This window comes from Trifolium pratense, linkage group LG2 (assembly GCF_020283565.1).
Source record: "Trifolium pratense cultivar HEN17-A07 linkage group LG2, ARS_RC_1.1, whole genome shotgun sequence".
Lineage (NCBI taxonomy): Eukaryota > Viridiplantae > Streptophyta > Magnoliopsida > Fabales > Fabaceae > Trifolium > Trifolium pratense.
The window spans coordinates 47,506,624-47,530,567 of record NC_060060.1 but is presented as its reverse complement, the minus strand read 5'-3'; the positions used below and the strand labels follow the sequence as shown (position 1 = coordinate 47,530,567).

Here is a 23,944-nt window from a genome sequence, read left to right as displayed (position 1 = left end):
ATACAGCATGGTTATATGAACTCAACTTTTCGAAATACTCTTAGAGTGTGTTTGGATGAGAGATTCTAGAAATTCAAGGGATTTTAAATACTAGGCAATTCAATTGAATCAATTGAATTCCCTTGATTTTCAAATTCCAGTGTTTGGATAAAGTGTTAAAATTGCATCAATTGTAAAATTCTTTGTTTGGGTAATGTAATTGAATTTCCTTCATTTAATTTTATTTATTGTAATAAAATCGACTCTAAACCCAAAAATTGGCCGAAAAACCAAAAAAATCGACGGAAAAACCTAAAATCGGTCAAAAACCATAAATCGTTTGAAAAACCTAAAATCAACTATAAACCATAAAATCGGCCGAAAAACCTAAAATCGGCCAAAAACCATAAAATCGGCCGATAAACCGAAAAAATTGGCTAAAAAACCTAAAATCGGCCAAAAACCCTAAAATCGACAGTAACACACAAAATCGGCTGAAAAACCTAAAATCGACTCAAAGCCCTAAAATTGACTATAAACTCTAAAATCGGCTGAAAACCCAAAAAAATAATCGAAAACCCAAAAATCGACCCTAAACCCAAAAAATCGGCCGAAAAACCTAAAATCGGCGAAAAACCCAAAAATCGACCAAAAAACCCAAAAATCGACTATAAACCCTAATATCGGCCGAAAAATAGGTTTATAGTCGATTTTAGGTTTTTCGGCCGATTTTGGGGTTTATAGCCGATTTCAGGATTTTGGGTCGATTTTAGGTTTTCAGCCGAGTTTTTTGGGTTTAAGGACGATTTTAGATTCTTCGGCCGATTTTTTGTATGTTGGCCGATTTTGGGTTTTCGGTCGATTTTTGGTTTTTCGAACGATTTTTTGGGTTTTCGGCCGATTTTAAGGTTTATAGTCAATTTTTGGCCGATTTTAGGTTTTTCTGCCGATTTTTCGGGTTGCCGGCCAATTTTAGGGTTTATAGTCGATTTTTTGGATTTTGGCCGATTTTAGGTTTTCGGCCGATTTTTTGGGTTTATAGTCGATTTTTGGAATTTTGGCCGATTTTAGGTTTTTCTGCCGATTTTTTGGGTTTTCGACCGATTTTAGGGTTTATAGTCGATTTTTGGGCTTTTGGCCGATTTTAGGTTTTTTCTGCCGATTTTTTGGATTTTCGGCCGATTTATCATTTATCGTCGATTTTAGGTTTTTCGGCTAATTTTAAGTTTTACGATCAATTAGTAATTTTTTAAAAGTTTATAGAGAATAAGGAATTTCAAATTCTTTGGTTTTAGGTGTCATTTTGAAATTCTCTAAATTTAACTTGAACAAAATACTTCATAAATTTCCATCATTTTGAAAATTCTTCAAATTTTCATCTAAACAATGAAATTCACCTCAAATCATTTGAATTCCCTCAAAACATTACTTTACCTCAAAAAATTCCCCTATCCAAACACACGAACAAACTTATTAGCTTCATAAAGACAATGATATCTTTTAACATTAAATGCTATTTTTAGATGTACACAAGTAAACCGACAACTCTCATATATGAGTAGAAGATAGGTAAATATTGAGCACGGGTCCGTTTGTCCAACTTTTTTAGAGTTTATGCAAATAACTTATACAATAAAAATTATATTTTATGTTATTTTATAAGTTTATATTAGTGAAAATTGTAATTTTATAGATTATTTTATCATAAACTACCTTGACAAACTTATAATAATATAAAAAAATTGCATAAGTTGTTTGCATAAGTGTTATCCCATATTTCAGTCGAGCTAAAATATGCATTAAATCTCTTGTTTAAAGTAGTAATGACTACATTCAAAGATACATTGATTTTGACTTTCATAGAGAGACACAAATGTCTTCAAGAACAAGAGAGATTTTACTTAAATTCTCTTAATTATGAAGGTTAAGGATAATGTGTTTGAGAATAAGAGGGTTCTAATGGAAAGTATTTGAAAGTATGAATTTTGTATCGTACTTTAAGTCTAGGGTAAATGATCATTTACCCCCCTGCAAAATAAGCAAATTTTCGTTTACCCCCCTGCACAGATTTTTTTTCTGTTTACACCCTTGCAAAAAATAGATTCCCTCATTTCGCCCCCTGGGTGTACAGCAGGACAAGTGACTATGCAAACCTGTTGACGTGGCTTGTACATGTGGAAAAAATCATTTATATTTATTTTTTAAATTCCACGTCAGATAATATTTTTTAAAAAAAATAAAAAATATTTTTTTCCTACAAAATAAAAAAAAATTCTGTTTTGTTTCCCCAAAAAATTTTTAAAAAATTCCTACAAAAAAAATTAATTTTTTTTTCATACAAATGATTTTAAAAAAATTTCCAGCAAAAAAAAAATTTCCTCCCAAAATAAAAAAAAAAAAAGAATTTTCTTATTTTGCTCTCAAAATAAAGATTTACTCCGAAATAAAGTTTATTTCCGAAATAAAAATTTTAAAGATTTATTTTCAAACTTTTTGAATTAAAAAAAACATAATCTTTATTTTTTAAAAACAAAACTTTATTTTTTGTTATTCTCTTTGAATTAAAAAAAATAGAAAAAGATTTTGAAAAAAAATATAAAATAGAAAAACAAGTTTTATTGGTGTTTTCTTCTTCTATCAAAACCATTTGCCCTAAAACTAGAAAAATATAAAGAAGCAGAAGACAATAATGAAGTAGAAGATGATTTCGGCGACTGAAGAAGACGACGACGAATACAATCATGACGGTGGAAGCAAACGATTACGGCGAAGATTCTGTTTTTTTTTAATTCAAAAAGATTTGAAAATAAATCTTTATTTTTGGAGTAAAATAAGAAAATTCGTTTTTTATTTTATTTTAGGAAAAAAATACTCAATAATTTTGTATGAAAAAAAAAAGTTATTTCTAGGAAATGTTTTTTAAAATTTTGAAAAAAAAAATTCGTTTTCTAAATTTTGTAGGAAAAATAATTTTAATTTTAATTTTTTTAAAAAAATATTATTTGACGTGGAATTTAAAAATAAATATAAATGATTTTTTTCCATGTGTACAAGCCACGTCAGCAAATTTGCACAGTCACTTGTCCTGCTGTACACCCAGGGGGCGAAATAAGAGAATCTATTTTTTGCAGGGGGGTAAACAGAAAAAAAATCTGTGCAGGGGGGTAAACGAAAATTTCCTTATTTTGCAGGGGGGTAAATGATCATTTACCCTTAAGTCTAAAAGGCAAAAATGAAGAAATAACTTAGTTTCTTTTACTATATGATATAGCTATATGCCTTTCGATTATTCTTTCTTTCAATCACATATATTAGATCGAAATATTAATGATTGTGGACTTAGAATATTTTCTTATTTCAAAGCATAATTTGATTTCGACGGTTGTAGTGTTTCAAGTAACGTCTCATTTCAAATGAAAGAAGACACGTGGCAGAAGATTAGTATTAGAACGTTAGACAACAGTTATCTATTTGTAACTAAAAATACTAGTTTTTTAGTTGAAATCTGGGTCACAATTTGCATACAGAAATTTTCACAAACTTAAAGTACCCATGCTAAAGCGAGAAACGAGTGCAAAGAGAAACATGTTGAATCTATGAACCATTCCTTTTATTTGTAATCATTTACAATTCAATGCAAAGTTAATTTCTGCAAAGTCTTTACTTTCAAATCTATTTTTCTGCATTTAAATGGTTTTCTCATTCGATTGAACTTTCGCTCCTTTTACATTCAAACTTGCAACTTATGTTTTCTTTGCAACTTCTATCTTTCAAACCATTTACAATTACTTGCATTTAAAACCTTTTTTTCGCATTAAACGTTCTTCACTATAACAAATGTTTCATTCAACGGTAAACATTCAAAACTCTTTGAATTCAATGCACAAACACTTGTCCCGAGATTTACTAGTTGATCTCTCAAACAATTAATTTAAACTAGCGCTTGTTTACCAAAAATCAATGTAAACAATAAACTTTTAAAAAAGCTGGGCCAAACGAGCCATGAGAATATGCTGATTTGATTAGTGTGCGATTTACTTTAGAGTGTAAAGTGAGCGATTGACTTTTAATTAATAAAAATTATAGGTTGATATATCTTAATAATTACAATTATAATTTTTTATTTTCTCACTTTACATTTTACTTTAAAGATCTAAATTCGAATCGGTACCCATCATTCAAAACTATGATATTTGTATGCGCCTTATATTTATACGAGTATCCATTAAACAAATAATTCATGAAACTTAAAGTATCCGTAGATAATATATAATTTTTTTAAATAATTTATTGATTTTTGAATTTTTTTCTAATTGCCCAAAATTTCTTCAACTTCAGCTACACTGTTGTGGATGGCACGTGCGTTGCTATATGTGTTTTATTCTTTTTCATCATGTTGTTGATGAAAGTATTCAAGCAGTTGCAGGATATATTATGTAGGCTACACAAAATTTTCTATAAATTGTTTGTTCTCATCAATCACGTCATTATAACTTCAACTAAATCGCTTTTGTTTTGGTTGAAGTTATAATGAAGTGGTTGAAGAGAACTAAAGAGAAAATACAATTTATAAAAATTATCGTGTAGCCTGCAACATATGCTTGAATAATGTTTCATTAACAGGATGAAAAAGAAGAAAACATAGATAGCATTAAGACGAATGCGTCATCTACAGTGTAGCGTCCTTCTCTCGAACACGCCATTCGCAATGTGGCTTTCAGCTTTTCAGACTCGCATCTGAGCGCGTCATCCATAGTCACGCGTTTCAAGATTAAGTAGGCTTAGGGATGGCTAACCCATACTTTCACACCAAAAAGTAGACAATTCCATATTTTTTAAAAGGAAAAAGCTAAACAGCGTCCATGAGACACTTTTTAGAAATGTGTAAAGTCAACACATTAAAAATTAAAATATTTTACTTTTTAAATAAATTATTTATTTAAATAAAATGCTTAAAAAGTGTCATGTTTAGCGAGAACCTGTTGAAAAAGGGTAGGTCAGTTTGGCACTTTGGCATATATATATTTTTTGTTAGAGGGATATTTAGAGAAAAAACAAAAAATCCCCAAATGTTAATCCTCGTGTCTGTCTATAAATACAGAAAATAAAGCGCCAAATTCAATTCGATTTCGTTCCGTTACCTCCATTTTCTTCAAAATGCGAACTCGCTTTCTCAACAACGACTACTTCACTCTCCCTCCATCCCAAACCATCCCTTTCCTCCACCTCCCTGTCCCTCGCCTCCCTGCTCCGCCTTCCTCCGCCGTCAACCACCATCTCCACCTCCTGTACTCTCCTTTCCCCGACGTCTCCCTCCACATCGATCCTTTCCCGATCCAATCCGCACTCTCCTCTTTCCTCTCCTCCGTCCTCCCTCACAAAATCAACCTCCAATCACACGATCTCGAAGTTCCAATTCCAGATCTAGCTTCCTCCGTTGCCAATTATCAAAATCGCAAGGTTAGTTTCAGTGATTCACTCCACGATTTTCGTTCCTCTGTAGATTTTGTGTTGATTTTCGTTAGTTACTGTTAGAATTTCATTTCACTGTGAAAATCGAGATTCTAAGTGCTCATTGTTTTGATTGCGTTGCAGGGAGAAGCTGATTTTGTCTTGGAAGATTATGTTTCCGATGGTGATATTGAATTTTCCAATGTACAGTAACGGTTATTGTTCTTTGAAATTTTTATCTAGTTTATTTATTTTGGTGAGATCTTATTGGATTTTGTTTGCAGGAGAGTAAAACGGTTACTCGTAGTGATGAGAATGAAGTCGTTTATGAACCGATTCAATTCGAAGCACCTGAGCAACTGGACGCACTCTTGGTGAGATGAGATACATGTTTCTAATTTTGTAGTTATAATAATAATTTGTTGTGTTTATGGCATTTGTTTGTTTTCATCTTCAACTTTAATTTTCCTAATTCGTTGTATTTTAAAATGATCGTGGAATATAGAAGTTTGTTTAAATATGGTATTGTTGATACACTATAATCGCTTTTTGACAACACCGATGCTAACTTACAAAGCCATTTGTTCAAATTCCACTGCTATCGCCATGTTTGGACATCATTTTGTAGTAAATAGCTTATCATGAAACAATATCAATTTGCTTAAATTGTGCTACACTAGCGCCACTACAGCTACTATTATTTCTTCTTCTTTTGAACAACACTATAGCTGCTATTTGATGACACTAATGCTAACTTCTTGTACTTAAAGCATTATAATTCAATCCTTACCTTTTTTTTTGTATTTTGAAGGAAAATGTATGCTTCACTGAGAAGGAGCGGATGCAAATGTTGTCTCAGACTCCAGAGGTTGAAAATAGCATGGTAACTACGCTATAATATATAAGTACTCTTATGCTCACTAGGTTTTGTTAGAGCTTGTACTGTTGCTGTAGGTTTGTGGGCTTGCATTGTCTAAGTATGAACTGTGTATAATATAGATTCGGTAAAGGAGTCTGATAGTTTGCTATTGGAGTATTAATTTAGGGTGTGTTTATTGAATATCCAATATGGAGGATCTAGGTAGACTTTGTTTTAGTTTTTGACTTGCACCCATTCAGGAAAAAGGGTGGGATTTTCAGACATAAGAATGAATTTTGAGGAACATATGTTATATAGTGATAGACAGGACATGAGCAAAGATTTCAATTTTTCTTTATTCATGTGTTCTTGTTTCCAAATTTCTTTGAGAACAAGCTCCTGTGTTTTCCTTGCAGGAAATGCTCATGCCTGAGTCATTAATGCAGTACCCTTACGAGGATCTGGAATCAGTATCAAGGGTTGAGGATGTTATTTCTGAGTACCTGAATGGGGATAATGCATACACTGTAGAAGGTAATATTTCTGCTCAGCCCCTGCCACACTCCGACAAAAAGACATTTCTCATTTTGGAAGTGGATGAGGAAAGTTTGGGAATTCCCACAAGCTTATCTATGGTAGATATTGTTGAATCATATTTTGGAGATCTCAGACCTCAAAGTTTTGATGAACGATACCAGTCCATAACAGAGGGAAATTCACTATTGGATTCGAAAGTGCATGACATGGTGAAGTTGTTCTCAGAAGACTGTGTATCAAAGAAGAGTTTGGTGTTATCAGATCTATTTCCTGAAAGAGATTTTATAAATATGTTGGAAAATGAACATGTGGGTGGGAATGCTACTCTAGATGGGACATTGCAGGCTGATTATCATTTATTAGTGAATCTAATTACCTTCCAGGAGTTCGTGTTCCTTGATGAGGACATGATTAATACCTTTGAAGCTTTTTATGATACAAAAGCACCGGATGATCTAGAAACAAGTGACCGGATGTTCAAGAAAGAGTTTAACTTTAAGAGTTTTGATGAATTGATTGTTAGTAATGAGATGGCACTAATAGATGACACTTTCAAATCATTGCCTGTACCAGTAATCTCTGATCACAAAAAGATGATAAATGTGCATGATATCATTGGAGAACTATTTTCAAATGTGAAGACCCTGCCCTTATATGCATCTGATGGAATTTACTTGAACTGGGATCTACTGGAAGAAGATAAATGCAATTACAATATATCTAATTGGTATCAGAACATATGGGCAAAGATAGATATGAACAACTATGATTTCAGAGGAAAATCTTTTGACGATACAAATATGATATTTGATTTAGTTTTCTTTGGTGATACTGTAGGTGAATGTGACCTTAAAAATAGTGAAGAGTTGCAGAATTTACTTTCTCATAGAATTTCTCAGCTTGACAATCAGTCTGTAGAATTTGCTGCGAGCACACTCTTAGAACATGGATCTTCCAATAAAGGATGTCAAGAACGGTTACCTGAAAAAAAAGTACAGAATACTTCAATGTCAGAAATCAGCAACCGTAGTGATACTATAGGTAAAGGTGACCTTCAACAAAGTGAAGAGTTGCAGAAGTTGCTTTCTGATGGGGTTTCTCAGCTTGACAATCAGCCTGTAGAATTTTCTGCAAGCAAAGTTATAGAAAATGGATCTTCAAATAAAGGATATCGGGAACAATTACCTGAAAGAAATGCAGAGAGGGCATCATTATTATTTAAGTCTATGTCAGAAGTCAGTAACATTGATTATTTCTTAAATCCTCAAAAAGCAACCATTAAGGGGAGTTGCCACTTTGCAGTAGATTCCACCAATGGTAATGTTAATATTCCAAATATTCCATCCACCGCATTGAAAGATGGTATACAATCACTAGGATGGCACACTGTTCTGCATAGAGTAAAGCTATCAGATAATATTGTGTCCCTTGCTAGATATTTTGAAAAAAGCTATCTGGCTATTTTGCAGAGTGATACAGAGCTGACAAAGACGCATAAATCAGATGTACATTATTTTGATTTGCTGAGTCTTCAAAAGCACAAGCTGATTGAATTCCATGTAAATCAAAATAATATGGCGTTTATTGTGTTAAGTGCAATTAAACAGGCAGTTTGGTACTTATGTTTCTATGGTCTCAATCCAGCATGCTTGTATCTAGAAAAACTATGTCAAAACACGGACTACTTGAAATCAAGATTAGGCATCCTCCAATCTTTGATCAAAGATGAAATCAGGAAGATGGGAAAAAATATTACTATGGCACACCCATCACTGACAATTGTCAAGGAAATTTTACAGGCAAACATCAAACGGGATAGTTTGAAAGCTCTAATTGTGGCTGAAGAAGTATTCTGGTGGCCTTTGAAAAACCTCATTCTCTCGTTGGGGTTATCATTTGGTGAACTAAATAATTCTTACAGAAATCAGCCATTTGCAAATAATCTTCTGCCTGAGGACACTCATACTAAAATGACGGAACTTCTGAGCTCAGACTGCTTGCTGGTTTCATTCAAGTAAGCATTCATTTCAGGATATTTTATTCAGTATTGTCAAATGCAGAAAATAGCAGTCTGTTTAAATTTTGCGACACTAAAGCCCTATAGCACCGCTATAGCCACTATTTGATAACACTTTGTACTAAATTATGTTTCCCGGAATAATCGGTGTGTTCAGATTCCATTATGCTATAGCTGTTATTTGACAACCTTGATTTTGTTTATCTTGCATATATAAAATTGGACTTTATTTTCATATAACATATTTTAAGTATCTTGTGTTCATTGTACAAAGATGGGTATGTCAACCATAGGATTCAAGCAGAGTGAATGATATGAGTGAAAGCTTCAGGTATAACCTGTGATAAATAAACACCACTCAAGTTTAAAAGAACATTTTACTGCACATCTAAAAATATTTTCTATGTTGTATGAAACTTAATGCTGATTGGTGAAAAAATCAACAAGAAAACAAAATTAGTGTTGCAGAGATGATATTTTTAGATCATACTTTATGGTATGAAACAAAGTAATTTATTTGTTAATTGAAGGAAAATACTATTCTGTAGAACAGTTTACGTTATATACTTCTGCTATGAAACTAAGTAGTTGCTTTGTTAAATGAAGGCATGTTTCTCCATTTTTTCCATTCAACAAATTCAGCATTATCTTGGAATATGGTGGTCCACAGGGCTCATCTAGAATATCTGAACTTTCATCAAACTCGGTTGGATTGCCTAATCTTCATTTTTTGATGGTTGAATTGGATGACCATGGCGTTCTCAAAGCACTCTGTCAAGGTGTTGAAATGCCTCCATATACTGAAACCTTGCTGGTAATCCTCTGTGTGGTTCTGGATAGTTTAATGCTTATAGAATCTAGATTATACATACTATATATGATGTTGCAAATGAATATCGAAATCACTTATCTAGTAGTTTCTGATTTTTTTTTTTAAAGGAGAAGTTTCTGATTATATATCTGTTAGTTGCACAATTTCTACTGTTAGAGTATAACACTTTACAATAAAATCAGATGATATTGTATCTCCTGTTTTATGATTTAATTTAGTACAGGAATACTTTAATATGGTTTATGATAACTCAATTAGTATTAGAAATAAAAAATCAACAATAATCAATGGAAAAGAGATACTTTTATTTGGAACAATTCCCCGGATCAATGTGATACAGATGTGGAAATCAAATGCTTTTAGTTGTTATTGAAATTACTGAATTAGCTACGTCACCTATTGTTATTCGTATTTCTTGGCTTATACTTTACCAATCAATATGTAAGAATATTAAAAACTTACACATGAAACTGACAATGATTGTCTGCTAGGAAACCGAGACTCCTCTTATTTCCAATCACAAGGAAAGTATGGTGAAGCGAAAGTTTGAGCGACTATTGAACTTTTATCCTGTGGAACAAAGCTATGATATGAAATCTTCGAAGACTGCACTTGAAGCAGACAATTTGGTGCCTCTAGTTCCTGCTGTGAAAACTGATTATGGCCATCAAAGCTGGGAGTCTTTTGCTGGACCAGTTATCATTGTAAATACTCAAAATGTAGATAAGGAGATGATAGTGTCTAGAAGAAGCTCTTACCAAGTAATTCTTGCAATGGAGAAAAGAGGAATTCAAGTTGTCGAACGTGATTTAGAATTACCTGTGGATATTATATTAAGTTCAGCAGTTTGCTTGGCATGGTATGATAGTAGAAATCTTGGGAAGAAAGCAACTCCAGCGAATGAGGCATCTTCAAGCTTACCTTTATATATTGAGAGTATTGCAACTGATGTTCTGCCATTGCTTAGTTTTTACTTTCGTGCCTGCTTTCTGGTAATCAGCTTTTCATTTTAATTACACTATGTTCTGCCATTGCTTAGTTTTTACTTTCGTGCCTGCTTTCTGGTAATCAGCTTTTCATTTTAATTACACTAGCATTATGTGATTTTCTTTTTAGCCGCTTCTATAAATACTGCAGTGTCAAATGGGGATTGAGAAAAATTACAAAGGTGGTAGATGTTGGGTACAATTGTATTTTCTTTAATTAATATTTGAGAAACCTTTCTGGTACAAAGAATGTCAATCACGGGAGCTAACATTCAGTTTTTCCATTTTAGAACTTTCCTTAGACCCCTTGAATGGTGTCTAACTGTATAAATACATTCTAATATAAGCACCACTGGGAAGGGGAATTAAGGGATTTTCACCATTGTCATCATTGGGATTTTTGTATTATTATATGCATGGAGGATATAAGCTTTTAATACCATTGAACTGATAAACATAGTTTGCTGAATCTGATTTTCATGCTATATGGTCGTTGTTTAATATATTATTGACCACCTGTACGTAGAACTGGTTTCAATATGTTTTGTTCCCCTTTCAGGTCTTTGAAGGAGAATTTAACTTTCTTTCAACTATTATGGAGTCCTCGGATGGACTTTATGCAGCAGCAACAAGTCTAGGAATTGATTTGCAGATTTTCTTCTCGTACTCACCTGAGTTGACCAGTGAGATTATGATAAACTGCATTAGGAGCACTGCCATTCAGACAAGGGGTCTGTATCCCAAAATGCCTGATTCGGTAACTCTAGCAGAGTCATTTCTTACACAATTTCCTGGAATAAATCCTTTAACAGCACACTCTATACTATCTTTAGAGGCCACACTTAATGAGTTTCTTGCGTGGTCACATGAACAAAGGATGCGTGTTTTAGAAAAATATCATGTTCCCGAAGAAAGTCTTTCTCTACTCGGTGTTTTCTGCAGATATGGAGAACGCGAGGATTCAAAATCCATAATGACAGACTGCTCCTCTTCAGTATCTTCTGGTCCAGACTCAGATAGATGTCACTTTTATCAAGGTGACAATAAAAGAAAAAGAACAAACCCTGTGATCATTGATCAGAATGATGAACTATGTTTTGATGAATTGTTGCAATTCGAAACAATGAACCAAGAAGTTCAGGCTGCCCCAGATTCGTCTACCTTGCAAAATCATTTTGATTTTGGTATGTCAAGAGATGCTGGGAGATCCAGAGACTTGGGAAAAGCTAGATTCTGCATGAATGACACGTTTTGCCAAAAGCGAAGAAACATTGAGACAACAATGAGAAATTCCAGAGTCTCCAAATCATCGTGGAACGGAAGAGCTCCCCAAATATCAGAGCAGCTAGAACAGCCCAGTTTATCTTTTAAAAATAGAGAGTTGTCTCAAAATGAAATAATGGATACTGGTTTGAATTGGCACAACCTTGGTAATTTTGAGAAGCTGCATGAGGACATTAGAGGTGAGGTAGTTGATTTGACTAATAGTCCTCTATTAGATGAAAGCTTCTCCATTTCTGACTCCAAGTATTTCCCAAATTTGATAACTGAGACGGAGAAAGATCATATGAGAAACAATAAAATTGTAAGGAAATTGTCATTTGATAATAATATTCACCCAGAAACCAACTCAACATGGAGATCAGTGAGACATACAGGAGAAGTTGATCACCATGCAGAACCTGACTTTGGAAGAGATGCATTTCCTCTTGATTTCAATCCGCATGGGAACATTGATTCAACTCCAGTAAGAAACTTTGGAGGAATAACCTTCCAGGAGGGAATGTCATATTTGAGTGAAACTCCACTCTCACGTGTCCGCAGGTCAGGTACTCCGTTAAAGAATTCACCTTGGACTACTGAATTTATTAATAAAGTCAAAGAAAAGAGCAAACTGCGTCAAAAATCAGCATTAAGTGGGAATATCGGCTCCTATTTTGGGTATCGGGGGAATATTTCGAGTGCTTCTAAGAAGAGAAGTCCCTCTATACTTGAGTCCTTTAGGTACCAACCTAGTAAAACACCAGGAAATATTCAGGAACAGAAAAGACAAAAGCAATCTGGTGGACAATCTTCAAACTCAGCCAAGAAAGGAAGATATTCTGTTCCCGTATCCTCATCAACTCCCAATGACAAGAGATCGACAAAGGTACGTTTTACATTTTATATATTGGTCTATACTCAACCACAAAAGCTAGCTTGAGAGTTGAGGTTTGCACTACACTTATAAAGACTATCTTTACCATATCTCTAGCCAATGTGGGACTTTTAACACACCCCCTCACGTCCAGAACTGAACAAGCTGGAACGTGGAATCAACACCCAAATATAGGCTATCTTTACCATATCTCTAGCCAATGTGGGACTTTTAACACACCCCCTCACGTCCAGAACTGAACAAGCTGGAACGTGGAATCAACACCCAAATATGGGAGGTCTCCACAACAAACAACAAATGGATCTAGGATAGACTCTGATACCATATTAGAATTTTAGAGGCCTATACTCAACCACAAAAGCTAGCTTGAGAGTTGAGGTTTGCACTACACTTATAAAGGCTATCTTTACCATATCTCTAGCCAATGTGGGACTTTTAACAGATACATGTGTAAAAAAAGTTATATTCGAGTACAAACTAAAACAAACTCGTGAGATTTTGTATAGAGGATCTTTATTTTGGGAGATATAGTGACATTATACTAGACTACATGTTTCCTGCTGTCATATTATTCATTGACATTCAGTCTATGGCAGACACTTACATTTGGGAAGAGCGCAAGTGGAGGTCAAACTAAGCTGGTCTGGAGTGATAAAAGAAAGTTTCCATATCAGGCACATTAATCTATTACTGGAGAGAAGAATGGAGGTTTATATTATATGACCCTGGGTTTAATAACTTTTGAAATGTAGTTTGGTAAAAGCATAGTTACGGAGTACATCTCGTATGATTTAAGTTTCATGTATTTAGTTTAGTTTCATCTAACTAAGAAACTCTCAATTCAATTATCAAAAAGAGAAAAGAAACTACCAATTGAGTTCCTTTCTGTACTTGGTACATATCCAATATTTCTCCATAAAAATGATCAAATTGTTGACAAATGACAATCCATTTGGTACATAACCTGTCTCATGGCTACCATGTGAATGTATCATTTGACCTAAAAATTTGGACTAATCGTCTGTTTGAACTTTGAACCACGGTCATATGCCTTATTAACGCACAATCATTACCAAGCTACAATTATAAGCTTTAACTCAGCATGCGGTGGAGTCTCTTGACGTGAAAACAAACACATATTAAGTGATCAAGAAAATTTGGGGTGATGTGAAAATGTTTTTTGACTTGCAAGATAGATATAGGTTAAAACTAAAGTGAAATTGTAACAACACCTGTTTTTTTAACTTTTGACTTGACCAGACCATTAGGACTATGATATCCTGTTTGCTTCATTCATAACCCACATCTGTTTTGTGAGTAACACCTGAAAAGAATTCTAGTTCTTACCATTCTTGAGATTATTACGTAGAACCATAACATTATCTTTCTCTGTCGGCCTCTGCAAATTTAAGGCTAATATCTGAATATCTTTCGCCTATTTCTTTTAACACATTCCATATATTTTCTTCTTTCATTTAGGAATGCCACTTCCTTCAACAATTCATTTGTGCAAACGCCATCATGATCATAATTGAATACAATAACTTAATTTGCGAGCATGTTTTTACATCACTGTTAAGAGTGAAAAGGATTTAACAAGAGTGGTAAACAGAATTTAAGTAAGAGTGAAAATGATTTAACAAGAGTGGTAAACAGAATTTAACAAGTTTATTCTATTTTAATCTATTCGCATGCCTCATGCTACCTTAGATTCTAAAAATTTGTCACAATGTGACATCTAAAATTAATCAATTAGCGATGGTTATATTGTATAAAAATAATGTAGAAGTAGCTAACATTAACTCTATACTTCAATTTTTGCTTTTCCTTTTTTTCTCTACAACATGCCAGAATAAATTGATAAACTATAATCCCTTTTCTTGAGAATGAATTGATGACATTGATCATGCTTGGCCTGAAGCAGTAGGACTATAAGCATCTTCCTCTACATTGTCAAAGGCAGATTTCCCGGTTAACATCTTTAAAGCCATTTCACAAACTTCAACAAACCATTCATCCTCGGGCAAGACACTGCCATTCAACTCTCTTAGATTAGTACTACGAAGCAAATAGAAAACAAAAATGGATACTCACAATATTTATCTATTCATGTGATTAGTTGTAGACTCATTTTCAAATAATACATCTTTGGTTTAAGAAAAATAACTTCATTTTCTGTTTTCATTTTTAATTGCAAAATTGGTAATTGTTTTTACTTTTTATATTGTTTTGTGATTTTAAAATACCAGAACTAGTGAAATATATATATATCGTTATATTCATTTAGGATTAATTCAAGTAGCGGTTAAACCTCTACATAAATTAGGATTAAATACTCCAATATTACTGGTATTAAGAGATAGCAGAATTAAAACGTTTCCTGAATCTATAATAGCTATCCTTGAATCAAATTTAAATGATGGACCAGTTTATTTTAACTGTTATCCTAATTACTCTATGAATTTAACAGATAGTTTCACACCTACATCATTAGTAATTAATAAGTTAATAGTTTCCCTTTGATGAGTTATAGATTTTGAGGATTCTATCGTTTGAGTAATACTATGTGCTCTAAAGTTATCAAACATACTTGATTTATAAATCTCTTTATAACTGATTTCGGGTAATTTCCAATTTTGTAATCTGTTTTCAATTTCAGCTATTTCTAATTCATGGTTTTGATATTTATCTTGGTCACTTCTAACTTCTAATTCTTGGGGTGATAATCCAGAAGTAACTATGGCACGATCTCTCCTAGAAGATCCTAGTTCACTTAAAGTTCTAAGTATTCTAGACATACTACTTGTTTTCTTTATTTTTAGTTTCTTTTCTTAACGGGAACACCAACAGACTCAAAAGGTTGCAGGAACACCACTCAACTCCTCTCCTGGGATTTTAACGGGCTTACCAACACAACTATCCGGGCTTACCAACGCTAGGAAATAGAAAAGACAAATAAGAAAATAAGGAGTAAATCTTAGTTTACAAAAAACCTTAATTAAACTTTAATCTCTAAGAGACCTCTTTCGAGGCTCTGATACCATAATTTACACATCCTAAAAATCTTTGTAATTGAGTTTTATCTTTTAATTCATCTGGGAATTTATCTCCAAATTCTATAGCTCTACTAATGGGAGTAATAGTTCCTTGATATATGTTAAAGCCTAAAAATCTCACATTAACTTGGAATAATTTCATTTTTCTAGCTGATAAAACTAATCCATTGTTTTTAATGATTTCAAAGAATTTCTCTAAGTGATCAAAATGTTCATTTAGAGATTTAGAAAATACTAATATGTCATCTAAATAGACAATAGAAAATTCTTGATAATCATTTAATATATCATTCATAATATTTTGGAATTCACTGGGAGCATTTTTTAATCCTAGGGGCATTACATTCCATTCATAATGACCGAAGGGGACTACAAAGGCAGTCTTATATTTATCCTTTTCTTCTAATTGAATTTGATAATATCCTGACTTTAAATCAAATTTTGAAAATATAATTGAATTAGATAATCGTCCTATTAAATCCTTTTTATTAGGAATAGGATATCTGATCCATTGAAGTACCTTATTTAAGGGTTTATAATTAATAACTAATCTGGGTGCACCTCTCTCTAATTCTCCTGGATTATTAACATAAAATCCTGTACAACTCTTTTTCTATTAGAGCCAGAATTTAATGCCAATGGATCATTACTACAAATTACTTCCAAATTCTTCCCTCAAGGTTTTCATTACTTACCCTCTCACCCAGAGAAGTCCAGATTATTTTATGAGTTTATTTTAGTGGATACTGAGTCCATTGATATAACTCATACTTTTGATAAAAATGATAAAAATAAAAATACTGAGTCCACTAGACGCTTTACTCCCCAGAATTACTCATATTATGATTACATGGACGCCTGGTCCAATATGTTATATTATCAGCCATTTGATCATTCTTGGTTCATCTGGTTTAAGAAAGACTTCGCCCTTAAATTCCCATTATGGTTTATTAAATGGTTCCATGAATGGGGCCCAAAAAGCAATATTTATCCAGATTTCGCAGCAATAGCTTTTGAATCATTTAGCTCAAGAATTAATGTACCAGATCATCTAAAGGTATTAGCTTTTCATGCTACTTTTGGAATTTCATGGATTACTTCATGGACTTTCAAAAAAGAATTATCAGTTCCAAATTCCAACATCTTCTGGATCGTTCGGAGCATAAGAATTAAATGGTGGAACAAGTTCAACCCAGAATTAATTAAAGCACAAGTATTACAAGATTGGTTTATTAAAAATCCTAAGTGCCTCGAGTCCAAAGAGGTCACAGAGAAGGAAGAAGAATTCTTAGCTGAAAAATCAAAATTTTTGGCTGATTTATCTTCTTCAACCAACAAAAAAGAATTTTTAAAGAAATTACAAGTAGCAATTTCGGAGTCAGACATCAACAACGATGAAGACTCAGGAGATTCGTCTCAAAGCCTAACCAAAGATAATGGAGACGATTGCTATGGCATTATAGATCTACAGGATTAAAAATTATTGGTTCAAGCATCATTATTTTTATCATTTGGCCGACAAGATTATTTGGGAATCTTTGCTTTTCAAAAAGCTAGATTCGTGGCAGACATCTTTATCTTTACTTTTGACTATTTTGTAAAAGTTTTTTGTTTGTATTAAAAATAATTGTCATGTAATTATTTTGTTTCAACTGACAGCTGTCAGTACATTAAGTCTAGGCTCTTCCTTCCTCTCTATAAAAGGAAGTTTAGTTTTCATTATGGATCATCGAAAAATTCTCAAAGAAGAACAATCTGAGGAATTCTAGAGATCCAATATCTTGTAAGCATCTTATATTTGAATAAAAATGTTTTGTTATAATTTCTTCTTACTTATATTAACTTTTCAAAGCATATATTATTTTTTAGCAGCACTGCGACGGACTGTAGCAGTTTCGTCTTATTATAATTCTATGCGACGGACTGTAGCAGTTTCGTCTTATTATAATTCTATATATTTTCATATTTTAAATATGCACTCAATCTACTGTTATTCGATCCAATTCAATTATATATATATTTTATGTTTCCTCTATTTTCTGTACAGATATTTAAAACAGGAAATAAAATAAAAATTAGTGCTGGATTTGAATTTAAAATAAAAATAGAAAATATTTTCTCAAACCAAAACATCCTGACCTTAGGTCCACCCAGGTGGGTTCTGTGGGGTGGACCAATACTTAAAACTCATTTGAAATTCTAATGATGATTGACGATGACCCTCAAAAGTAGAAACTCAGTTCTTATGACCCAGATGGTAACCTGACCAGTGTCAGTTCGACAAAAACAAGGAAATCCGAATGAGTTGAGTGTTTTGTTTCCTTTGAACCGACATCGATCAAGTCATTATCTCATCCATGACAAAGTAGGACCGTGAGCTTCTACTTCTGGAAGGCGACGTCTATCAATGGTAGTGTATTAAATAATTTTCAAGCACCGTTCCACAATAGACTACATATCAAAGTAGTCCACGGTAGAATTTGTTTGTCACACATGTTATTTAGAGCTAGATATATATGTACTAATGTACCTGTTGGGATCTAGCCCTGAAGCAGCAACAGCATCAATAGCCCTACCAATAATATTTTTAATAGCTTGATGCAGATGGCGAGACAAGTAACGACCTTGGGCTGAAAATATCATCACAAATTGCATGTCCAAATAAAGCTGCACAATTATTTAATAGTGAGTTTGAAATTATTTTTGGTGACTAATCTTAAAGCATTAAACTAATATCTTCAATAATTTATTCACAAACTACCAACTTAGAAATAGTTTTTGTGTATTAAGAGTTCTGTTTAAGGATACTTTTAGAATCCATGCCTACTATTTGTTTTTATAAAATACCAAAATATAAATATTTTTACAATATTTTCAGAGTTTCGTCGTTATTTATTCTATTTCCATGTCCACTTATCAAAAGCTTAACTTGTCTCGAAAACAACATTTTCAATGTTTACTTACACCAGAGATTATGTTTGCAATTAAGTTTTTAAAATCACTTCCACACTACCTTGTTTTAATGTTCAAGTTTTTTGTATAGTACCAACAAACAATGCTTTAAATCAGAAACAAATGATTCTGGAAAAAACTTTCTCCACCCCTAACATGAGTCCATATGTACGCACATTCAGAAAACTAATGATTTGTGCCGCTTAGAAGTATTCTTTCAGACAATATATGTTGTTAGAAAGTACACTTTCGAAAACATGTGACATTTTTTAGAAACTGAGGTAAGGTGAAAAGTAGCACTCTACCTGTTGAAGGCCGAGAGGACCCAAAGGGCCTGTTTCAATGTCTTCCCAAAAGGCTTGGTCATCAGAAAGCCATAGTATCACTGTTTCTGCAAGTCGCATCAATAAAATAGTTGCAAACCTTTCCCTTCCCACAAATACATCTGCCGCAATGCTTGCTACTCCGGTAAGCCTTATAAAAAGCTCCTGGACAATCATTTTGGAATTGATCAGCTTTATTATATTCTGTTTAGCATTGACATTTCATATTGAAGTCGTATTCAGTGTCTGACACATGTTAGTGTCCGACGCCAATGCATGTGGATACACTCAATCACTTCTACTTTTTCAAATTATTACTGATGTCTATATCGGTGCTACATAGATTATACTACTATCACTATGCTTATATGAAAACATGTTAGAATATAACAAAGTAGAAGTGTAGAGCTATAACCAAAGGAAGCATGAAGCACCCTTTGTTTGTTTACCTGAAAAATTCCAGAAGGAAACGAGTCAGATCTCTCCCCTTTCTGCTCCATACTCAAATACATTTGAGCATTCAAAAGTGGTTCTCCATCTTCTGCAAAGATCAGTTCAAGGGCATGTTGTCTGCAGAAACTGTCTCTCAGACGATCAACTTCGCGCTGCAGCTTTTTCTTGAGTTCGCGCTGTTCAGGAGGTCTTTGTATATCTGATGCTCTTCTCCGAGAATCATCATCACCTTTTGTGCTATGTGAAAGTTTGATGACAGCTCGCGGAAGCAGCTCGTCTGCTAGCAGTATTGCGTTAGCTAACAATGCTATCTGTTGTGTTTCTGTCTCGGCAATTTTAACAATTTTGTGTCCTGTGCCTTCTAGATTCTCAGTGACAGCTGAACCTGGCATTGCATTTATTAACAGATTAACATAAAAGTTGAACACTTGGTGAAGTCCTTCTAGTGCAAGGCCATCCAATTGTAGGACTTCAAGTGGCCCTACGTCTTCAAAAAGCTCCTATAGATTCACACATAAAAAATGTATTACATAAAGATGGAAAGGGGAGTGGTTTCAAATTGCAGGATGCATCACGTGATGTAGCCACAATATTGCGATTGCGGCAGTGTCCGCAACTGCATCAGGCCTAATATTGCTAGTTGATATGATTTGCTAATTCAAATCCTAATTGATTGATATAGTTAAGAAGTAATCACCTGAACCATAGAGTTGAATTTGTGAGCACTGCTTGAAAGCTTAGGCTGGTGTGAAGTCAAACTAGAAAAAGAAGAAACAGGAGGTAGGCCAGTATTATTATTCCTAGTAGTTGGCGCATAAGCAAGCAACCAATCATCAGCAGCAGCTAAAGCAGCACTACTTTGTTCAATTCTTTTCAAATTTGTGTTAAGTGCTTGCTCAACAAATGGTCTAAAATGTTTAATCAACACAGGTGAAAGTGCCATTCCACTAGCCTCTAAAAGATTACAGTGACTAAGACAAACATGAACACATTCAGATGCAATTCTAAGACCTCCTGATGCAGCTATCGAGGCGAGAATTCGCTTCTTAAGGAGAAGTGAAAATTCTTCGGCTTGTCTTACTGCCCAAGTTACTAGCTCAGATGTATATTGAGGTTCTTCACCAGCAAAAAGTGTCAAAGAATCTGATGCTGCTTGTGAAATGGTTGAGAAAACAAGGTGTGAAATTGATGCAGTGTATGCACCGACTCCACCATAAGTTGTCGTCTCGAGACTTTGCATATTACGGTTCAACTTTTCTTTGTGAGATTTAAGTAGTAACGTATGAGCCCGAGGACCGTCTCCGAGATTTTTCAATGCTAATGCAGTTGATCGAATCTCCGTGGCACGAGTTGATGGTTGGCAGATTGTTTCTGCTAGCTGATCAGCTAGTTTTTGTCTGTGTTCAGTAATGGCATTTTCAAGTGCTTGAAATAAACTTGGACTTAAAGTGTTCCCTTCTTCAATTTCTATTGTCATTTTTTCTCCTTCTTCTAGTGCAGCCATTGATTCACCCACTCTTTTCTCAGCTAATAGAACATCAAGGGTTTCTAGATATCCTATTAACCATTTTTCTGTTTTAGATATATCTGTTTTCTCGTTTAGTATATCGTCTATGTCCGAACCTTCGTTTCCGGTTACCAATGAACCAAGTTGACACCCATCTGCTACACCATGAACCAATGCAGCTTGGTTGGATAAAAGGTTTCTCATGGAAAGTAGCTCCCCTTCAAGATCTGAAATCTCTTTGGAAGTACTGCACATAGTATTGCAGAGAGTTAGTTTTGAAGATACTGATAGAAATTTTAATAATGATTTTAAATAAAGGTCCTGCGGCCGCGATCTGGACCATGACATTAGGATTTTCGATGTCTTCGGACCGCAGTGCAACCTCAACTAAGGCATTTTAGACATCATATTATGGTAATACATTGCTGTAAAAAGTGGTATGAAGCTATAAAGCACTGACACAAACATGGACATCGGACACGACAATGACACATCGAAACCAGTAATAATTTGAGGAAATGACATAATTGAATGTAATCACATGTGTCTGAAATTTATCAAATATTGGACAATGTTGTGTTATAATATTAGGTATATTACCTTCCAAAAACCGTAAAATTCAAACCAAATTACTTGTCCCAAATTAACAACAATAAAAGCCTAATTTCTAACTTCCATTGCTTTATATCTCACAACAGAAAAAATAAGCTTGTATAACAGAATTCAAACTCAGCTCAACTTCTTATTTCCTATCCTCATATACTTCTTTTCTGGAACTGTATCAGCATCATTAATATGTAAATAGAACATACAAACTCTCTAAAATTAACTTTAGAATGTGTGCCGGATACCAAGCTTTCAAAAAAAACTTTAGAATGTGGTAACCCTGAAAATTAACATAACTACTAACTAATATTTGTCTGATGTGTACTCACCGTATGAAGGCAGAGTAATTAGCAAGAACACTTTTGCGCATTTCTTCTGCGGAAGCCTTCTTAAGGTCAATAAGATAAGCACACAAGTGTTTTATCTCCTGTAAAAATTGCAAATATTGATTAAACAAGGCAACACTGTCTCTAACACATTGCATAAGAAGACACAGATATACGCTGAAACTGTAATCTAATCATACATACATTGTCAGTACATATAATATTTAGAAAATGGATTCCCTGCGGTCAAAAAGTGATTATAGAGAGAGATCTTGAACATTGAATATATCGAATATTATCTAATGATTAAAATTTTGTTAACGAATTTATAATACAGGTCGTCTGGTCTTGCATAAATAGTAGTGATTCGTCTAGCTACTTGATTGCAGGGGATTGTGACTGCAAACAATCTCGTCATGATATCTATAGGCACACATCGTTGGATATTAAGTGAGCGCTACACAAAAAATATATATTTTATTTTTATATGCATGTCAGACAATAGAATAATCAATCATCAATGTCAGACAATAGAATATTCAATCATCAATAAATGTTTATTCGTTTATTCATACTAAAAAACATGAGATGATATATGTCTTTCCAATTTAACTAGTCATCTCAAGTTCGAATTCAACCTTAAATATACAGTAACGTTAAAACTCTTAAGGACGTTTTTTTTTTGCACCACCGGTATCCGGCCCACTAGACTGCCTATAGTTTTGGGGTCAGTTCTGGCATCAAGTGGTTTCAGCCCCCTCTCGATCACAGTTGCGGGGATCAAACTGTGATCCTCCCTACCAAGTTCAACGCCAATCACCACTGGACCAACTAACGACTGGTAAGATGGTTTTACCTTTTACCCTTTATTTGTTGTTAGTGTGACCAACTCAAGGAATTAATCTCAACATAAACACACATTCCCTTTTATCAATTCTTGACATAGAACTCAACTTATATAAATATTCACAATGTATACAAATAAGAGACATTAAGATAGAGAGTAATGAACCTTCTCATTCATGCTGCGAGATTTGGAAGCAACATAGGCATTGGGATCAAATGTAGAGCTTTTGAAAACCCTAAGCTTATCACTTAGTGAGAGATTTTGATTGGCTTCAAGAAGTTCAGCAGCATCTCCAATGCTTGTTGAAAGAGATCCTCTTGGAGTTATGAAAGGTGTTTGATCAAATGACATCTTGATTTGATCTCTCTTTGTTATATAATGTAATGTGTTACAATATTATATACTAATATGCATGCATGCAATAATACATTACAAATAAGAAATCCCTATATAAGAATGAATTAGGAAACATGAAAACTTCAAAGATGAAGAAGAATCACTCATAATAAAGATCGAGTGTGTTAGTTTAACAATATGATGATCTTACATGGATTATAGATATAAAACTAAACATTGAGATATGAATTAATGATCTAATATTTAGGATCTGGTAATTGCAAAATGAAAAGTAGCATAATTTAGAATGATTCAAGACAATTTTGCTTTCAAATATATAATTTATTTTATTTTTTTGTTGCTTTTCATAGATATAATAATAACTAGAGGTAATGACTGTGTAACGAATGGGCTTCTTGATTAATTAATGTTTTAAAACTCTAATTAGAAATAAAATTCTGAGTAATTTATCTAAAAAAAAATCATTTTTGAAAACTTTTTTTTTTTAAATAGTTTTTATTATGGTAAACAAACACAAAATAAGTAAATAACTTATAAAAAATATCTAAATTATTAAATATAAAAAATAATTATAATTCATTACTGCCGCGGGAGCCAAGTGTCCTAACCCTATGTACACTTTAGTGTGAGTAGGGTTAATAAAAGGACCCGGATTGGGTGCAATTGTCATCTATGACGGCATGCAATCATTGAGATCA

The 23,944-nt window shown here is 33.5% G+C and overlaps 1 protein-coding gene and 1 pseudogene across 1 annotated transcript; one reads left to right on the top strand and one right to left on the bottom strand.

Annotated features, from left to right (window-relative positions):
• Positions 1-4,963: 4,963 nt before the first annotated feature.
• On the top strand, positions 4,964-13,779 carry LOC123910239 (protein SHORTAGE IN CHIASMATA 1). Its single transcript, XM_045961327.1, has 9 exons — positions 4,964-5,439; positions 5,575-5,634; positions 5,715-5,804; positions 6,242-6,313; positions 6,706-8,840; positions 9,450-9,657; positions 10,167-10,667; positions 11,221-12,810; positions 13,416-13,779. The coding sequence occupies exons 1-9, from the start codon at positions 5,137-5,139 to the stop codon at positions 13,500-13,502; spliced, it is 5,046 nt and encodes a 1,681-aa protein (XP_045817283.1). The 5' UTR covers positions 4,964-5,136; the 3' UTR covers positions 13,503-13,779.
• Positions 13,780-14,684: 905 nt separating this feature from the next.
• On the bottom strand, positions 14,685-23,240 carry LOC123904820 (annotated as a pseudogene).
• Positions 23,241-23,944: the final 704 nt, after the last annotated feature.